This window comes from Aplysia californica, unplaced genomic scaffold (genome assembly GCF_000002075.1).
Source record: "Aplysia californica isolate F4 #8 unplaced genomic scaffold, AplCal3.0 scaffold00778, whole genome shotgun sequence".
Taxonomy (NCBI): domain Eukaryota; kingdom Metazoa; phylum Mollusca; class Gastropoda; order Aplysiida; family Aplysiidae; genus Aplysia; species Aplysia californica.
The window spans coordinates 175,522-182,366 of NW_004798048.1; the positions used below are offsets into that span (position 1 = coordinate 175,522).

Here is a 6,845-nt window from a genome sequence, read left to right on the forward strand (position 1 = left end):
CTCTCTCTCTCTCTCTCTCTCTCAGGTGTGGATGAGTACCCAGCAATGGACAGCGAGAGATCTTGTCAATATGTTAGTGTTTTAGCGCCTTTAAAATGGGCAGCTTGCACTGCATGTTTCCCATGAAGCTGAGATTGTTTCAGAATGCTATCGGTCTGCTGCGGTATCTTAATAGTTTAGATTGTAAAGCGCTTGGGGCTTGCTGTTGAGCGAGAATTGACGCTATATAAATGTTATCTATACATGTATTATTATTTTTACAAGTGACACTCCCCCATTGGCTTCTATCAGGTTGTTCTGGCGGGGTGCAGCCCGTACCTCCGTGCCATGTTCACTAACGGCATGCTGGAGTCAGAGCAAGAGTTTGTGGAGCTTCACGGCATCGAGGCGGCCACTATGAGCCTGCTGCTAGACTTCATGTACACGTGTTGTATCGAAGTCACCGTGGACAACGTGCAAGCTGTGCTGCAGGGGGCCAGCATGCTGGGGCTACACGCGCTACGCACCATGTGTGCTCACTTCCTGCAGAACCAGCTCACAGCCTCCAACTGTCTAGGTGGGTTCAATGGTTTATGTAAAGTCTACTGTCTAGTCGAAGCAGACTTTGTGCTGTTGAAGCTAGAGAGGTGAGCAGAGTAAGCCTGATTCCCTGTAAGGACTTCTCTGTTGACATCCACCTCTTGACGCCCATATGATCTTACGTAGTTGCGAACACCGTTAAACCTGACCAAAACTAACTATTGTGTAATTATTGTTACGGCAGCACATAGGTTATTGTTATTCATTAGCTCGTTATGCGCATACGGGCATTGTCATCTTGTTAGTTATAGTATTATCACGACTACTGACGTGTATTTGACGTGTTGTTGTTATGTTTGGAAGAAGTGTATTGTAACAGGATATGGCATTATGTTTTTTATTTTCTTTCAAGTAATAAAATAATAAAAATTATTACCTACATGCTGAAGTTTTCTAAGACACATGTTTTCATCGTTCCCCCCCCCCAGGGATCCACTACTTCGCCGACGTCTATTCCTGCACTGAGCTGGAGGCCACGGCGCGGCAGTTCATCTACCAGAACTTCCTGGATGTCATCAGGATGGAGGAGTTCTTCGAGTTACCGGAGGATCGCTTGATCAGCTTGCTCAAAAGTGACAAACTACAGGTACGTTAGTTCCCCTTTATTTCCGTGTATAATACATGAAGCAAAGAGGGAGAGAGAGAAAGAGAGAGAGACAGAGAGAGAAAGAGGATTACTATAGGAGCTGTGCGCTGCATATGTTCTTCGTATTATTATACAGTGCATTGAGCCCTTCTTTGTGGAAATGCGCTATATACATGCAATTTATTATTTATTATTATTATTAATATTCAAAATTTGAACTTAAAAATCTTTAATTTGTCCGACAGTTTGCAGAATCAGAAAGTAGGTCACAGACAGGACCAGTTCATGGTGAGGAAAACCCCCTGGTTGTGAAAGAGTTACCAAAGTCCAGCCAGTGTCGTCCCTCCCTGCTGTATTGACTTCTTTTGTATGTTTGTCACTCTCTTGTGACCTGCTATTTCCGGGGTGCTTTGATAGTCGAAGCAGACTTTGTGCTGTTGAAGCTAGAGAGGTGAGCAGAGTAAGTCTGATTCCCTGTAAAGACTTCTCTGTTGACATCTACCCCTTGGCGCTCATATGACCTTATGCAGTTGCGAGCGCCGCAAAACCCTCTACTAAAAGTTTTTACAAAATGTTAACTTTTCTTCCTTCTCCCTCCAGGTGATGTCGGAGAACCAGGTGTTTGAGGCGGCGTGCTCGTGGCTCCAGTACGACCCGGGCAAGCGTCTGGACCGCGCGTGCGTCGTGCTACAGAACGTGCGTCTGGTGCTGCTGGAGCGGGCCTTCCTGGAGAACGTGGTGCTCAAGTCGGAGTACTTCCGCACCTGCCCCAAGTGCCAGCTGCTCATCAGCAAGGCCATGCGCATCAAGCAGGAGGAGGCGGTGGCGGGCAGCGGGGGGCTGGAGGGTGTCGTCGGGGTCATGCCCAGAGCCCAGCCCCCGTGCATCTACGTGATGGGCGGCCGCAACAGCACGGACAGCCAGCTCAAGAGCACGGAGAGATACGATTTCCTGTTGGACCAGTGGATTCACATGGTGAGTGGGTACCTCGCTTTTCTAGCTGGCTAACTTTTTCCCCGGGACTCGCGGATTTGGCAGTTGAGAATTTGAGAGCCTTGCCACACATGTACTACTCCAACAACCAGTCCCCCCCCCCCGGGCAGTACTCCTGACTAAAGTGTCTTCAGGCCATTCCCAAAGGGGTGATATTAACATGTTCTTATGTAAAGTAGAATTGTGATTTATCAATGTCGTGCTCATACTGTGCTGGAACAACACAGGGGGAACTGCTGCTTTTTCTTTCCTAATCCTTACCATCGTCATTTTTCCTCTACTTCTTTTGTATGTTTGTCACTTTCTTGTGACCCGCTATTTCAGGGGTGCCTTGATAGTCGAAGCAGACTTTGTGCTGTTGAGGCTAGAGATGTGAGCAGAATAAGCCTGATTCCCCGTTTGGACTTCTCTTTTGACACCCACCCCTTGGTGCTCATATGACCTTATGCAGTTGCGAGCTCCGTAAAAACTTACTAATGTGGGTGGTTGGCGGGTGCTCTGGTGTGGTTTGCTCCTTCTTTCCAATCAAACATCTATCATCCTGATCTCTCCTCCTTTTATTGTGTTTGTTACTCTCTTGTAACACCTTTAATCTTCGACACTTGTTTGACCTTATTGTGTTGCAATTGCCGTAAAACTCTTACTACAACTAAGGACTTCTCTCGTCACAGCCCCCCATGAATATAGCGCGGACCGCTGTGGGTTCTGCCAGTTTGGACGGCGTGCTGTACGCGGTGGGTGGGGAGTGTGCTCTGGCCGACACACAAGATGACACACTGTATCTGCACTGTGTGGAGATGTACGACCCTGTGAGGAAGAAATGGGAGAGCAAACAGAACATGAAACTGGCGAGGTCATTCGTCGCAGTGGCTGCTGTAGGAGGGTACCTGTATGCTATAGGTCAGTTTTTTTAAATTTTGCTTTTGAATTTTTTTTGCAATTTTTTTTTTTCATGCCAAAAATATTTTTTAAAGATCAAATTCCATATCCCCGACTTTGAGAATAATTTTGGACACTTTCTAAGTGTAGTATCAAAAATCAAAATAGCCAGCTGCAAGCACCTATTTTTTTAATGACATTTTGCGAGTTAAAAGTTACAGAATTTTAAAAAGTTAAATTCTGTAGAAATGGTGGAGAAAAAAAAATTCTATCCAATTTTCAAGATGGCTACCGTTTCCATGGCAACGGCATATGTAATTGAGTGTGTCAACAGTTGAACATAAATCGTTTGTCTCGTCGCACTTACAGCCTGATACAAAAGCTGTTTCAGTTTGTCTGTAGTTGAAAATGTCCCGGAAGTATCGAGCTCCCCTAACACTTTGTCGTCACATCTCGCAAATCGGTGATGTTTACCCCCCCCCAGTTTCTTTGGATTTTCCCGAAAATGCCTTTACCTTTGATGGCAACGTTTTTTTTACTCTATGAGTCTTGTGATAACAAAGCGTTAAACTATCCATTCCATAATATTAATCCTTCCAGCCCCAAGCGCGTATATTATCAGCAGCGCTTGTACCTCCCTCCGTCCAAAGAGCGTATATTCTCAGTTTCGGGGGGTACCGAATTCGTGCTTTTTTTTTTAAATTAGCGAACTTGATTAAACTATAATTTTCTTATTACTTGTTCATTTATCTTTAAAAATTGGTATATTATGTTATTATCAAAGCTACATTACAAAGATACTACATCACTTTTTAGAATGCATGCCTCTTTTTCTGAAATACTGCTGTATTGGCAGGGACTGGGGTTAGGGAGTGCACAAAAATGGCTGTGGCTGGAAGGGTTAATATGCTGAAACACAAGTCTGAATTTTGACTGACACATTAGAAACATAACGGAACAGCCCCTGACTGCCTGGTTGCTGAGTAATGAGACCAAGTGAATTTTTGGCTTCGCCTGTAAAATATGCTGGGGTTAGCTGGTCTTATCACAACTTGATGTGTTGCACATTTCTGCCGTAAGCTAACAAAGTGCCTTTATTTCATTTTTGGTGCCAATTTTTTATTTGCTAAATCAAAAGTTCATTCACCCTACTTGTGTGAAAAACAAAACAAAGTGAAAGTGTGACTTGATTTTGAATAAATTAGAATTCAAATTTCGAAAGAACGTCTTTCTTAAATGATGAAAATCCTCTTTATTCCGTAACTGCTGTTAATAAAGACAGGAGTTTTATCGGCTTACGGCACACGGCTGTTCCCGAGCGGAGCACTTAGTTACCTGAGGAATTGACCCGGTCAGCCATGCCGCGCTCGGGTGGTCAGGGAGGTCACTTTGACCTTTGCTCTACGAGTGAACTATTGTGACTTAACAATTTTTATACAGTTTAATATCGTCATTGTGGATTTGCCCACAGACAAATCAAAGTCAAAATACTATCAACAGATAAAGGCATTCTTGAGCTTTACAGCAACTAATTTTTTATTGATATTCATAGCTGGGCCCCCTTTAAAACATGGCGCAATTGAGGGCAACTTTCAGGGAAATTTTTACGTGGGTCTACTTTTTAAAATTACGATATTTTAAAATGTGAACCTCAGATCTATAAAACAATCAGTGGTATACAACAGTGACATGATAAGCTTTCAGAAACACTTACTTTTGGTTCGATTGGTTCAGAAACGTGGAAATTGTAGAAGATTTACTACTGTCCAGCTCATGAAACGAGAGATTTTCCGTTGTCTCCTCACAGTTCAAGCAGAAATAGTTAACTTGTATAGAAGTTTCACTGCTATCCAATTCATGAAACAGGAGTTATTTCCTCATTGTCTTCTCACAACTAGAGCTGCTTTCACTTTCACAAACACAAATATATGAATACTCATAACAAGAAATGCAAAAGTGTCTTTGAGTTCAAAGGCTAGTTGTCTTCCTCTTCTTTCCCTTCAGTAAGAGTTTTCTACTGCTTCCCTTTTCCCTTAATTCCCACTGTCGTCTTCTCCAGTTTTGCGATGCTGAAGTGAACAAGTTCGCCACCCTCCTCGCTCATTAAACCTAGATCTAGGCCAAATCCATATCAACTGTACCTTCCTTTTCTCTGCCCAGGAGTAACGTTTTCTGCGTGTCATTTGTGTAGCGAGTGTTTTTTCTAAATCAGACAATGGTTGTGGAATAAGTCTCTGAAGTGCATGCTCTAGTGATGTGTCTTCAAACTGCGCGCAAGGAGATGTTGCACTGTCTTTGAACTCTTTCTGTGTACGTTTGGATGTTGAAGTCACGGCTGGGGTCTCAAGGGTTAGATCTCTGTGTGGGGAATTCACTGGTGATATTTCTAGTGGTGATTGATATTCTATGGATGTCTGTTCAGTACTTTCATGTGATTGTTTGTCTGCTGCAATTACATGGGTTGGTGTTTCAACAGATGGAGGCTCTGGTGGGTCTTTTGAGCAAGACGGTATTTGATGTACTTTTCTAATACAACTTTTATTTTTAAGTGTGCAAAGGGAAGCATCTACTGTTTTATTTTGATCGAAAGGTGTCCAGATGTGTGAACTTTCTTCAATACTTTTTTGTGCAGCAGCTAGGGTTGCTTCTCAAATCTTTAAGGTTTAAATGCGCTGTAGGTCTACACATTTGTTGCACAGTGTACAGGATGTGTGTCTGCACTATCCCAGTCCACGTTCACATGATAGAGAACGAGAATCGAGTACGTCATTCTTAAAATTTATACAAAAATATTTGCTCTAGTTTGCCTTCTTAACCTTTTGACTTTTGTCCTCGCACGTTCTACACAATTTTTAAAACACTCAAGGTGTAGTTTCCGCGTGCGTTCCATTTTCACTCTGGTAGCAAACTCTCGTAACACGTGTCAACACAGAATCCGCGAAAGTGAAAGCGGGACCTCGGGTGAATACAGCACGGGCAGCAGGGCGGCCAGGAAAATATTATGGGGTGAAGTAACAAAACTCACCGTCCTGCTAAAGCTTTTCAACCAATCAAAACAATTTTTTCACAAATAACCCCCTTACTGACTCTTAGTACAGCCGATAAAAAACTGGTTACAATCTGAGGTTCACGAATGGAAAAAATATCCTGGTTTTGGAGGAATCCGAAAAATACGTGCACCACAAGGTAGGGTTAAGTACAGAGGCAGTGTGTGATCACGGTTAGAACTAGAACCAAACTAAAGGGTGCGGGTTATTGGGGAGAACCTGAGCTTTCATTTGATACCTCACACACCCAGAGTGATAGATAAGACGGGACATTTACAGGGGGCTAAATCAAGTGAAAATTACAGACTTTCCAACCGAAATCGGCTAACAGCGCTATCGCCCAGGAAGCGATGCGTGGCCCGACTGTCAGGTGGGATTTATGACCCCGGGAGGTCAGCGGACGGGTCAAACTAAGTGCTCCGCAAGGATAGTAGAACTAAACAGCCGTGGGCAGTGTCGTGAACCAAAGTTTCCAACAAGAATTAATAAAAGTGGAATCTTATTTCATTCATTTCTGTTGTATTTGTTTGTGCTGACCACAGGAGGAGAGGACAGAGGCGGCAGCTTCAACATCGTGGAACGCTTCGACCCCAACAGCGAAACCTGGTCTTTTGTCAACTGTATGAAACGACGTCGGGCCGGCGCCGGGGTCACTGTGTGTGACGGCAAGATCTATGTGGCAGGTGGGTGTGTGTGTGTGTGTGGGTGGGTGTGTGTGTGTGGGTGGGTGGGTGTGTGTGTGTGTGTGTGTGTGGGGTGGG

The 6,845-nt window shown here is 43.9% G+C and overlaps 1 protein-coding gene across 1 annotated transcript in view; it reads left to right on the forward strand.

Moving 5' to 3' along the window:
• LOC101852124 (kelch-like protein 18) overlaps positions 1-6,845 on the forward strand; it is a 15,636-nt gene that overhangs the window by 6,043 nt on the left and 2,748 nt on the right. The window contains exons 3-7 of the mRNA XM_005109435.3: positions 292-556; positions 1,008-1,165; positions 1,766-2,140; positions 2,830-3,058; positions 6,627-6,767. Coding sequence (XP_005109492.2) covers positions 292-556; positions 1,008-1,165; positions 1,766-2,140; positions 2,830-3,058; positions 6,627-6,767 — 1,168 coding nt within the window. The remainder of the gene's footprint in view (positions 1-291; positions 557-1,007; positions 1,166-1,765; positions 2,141-2,829; positions 3,059-6,626; positions 6,768-6,845) is intronic.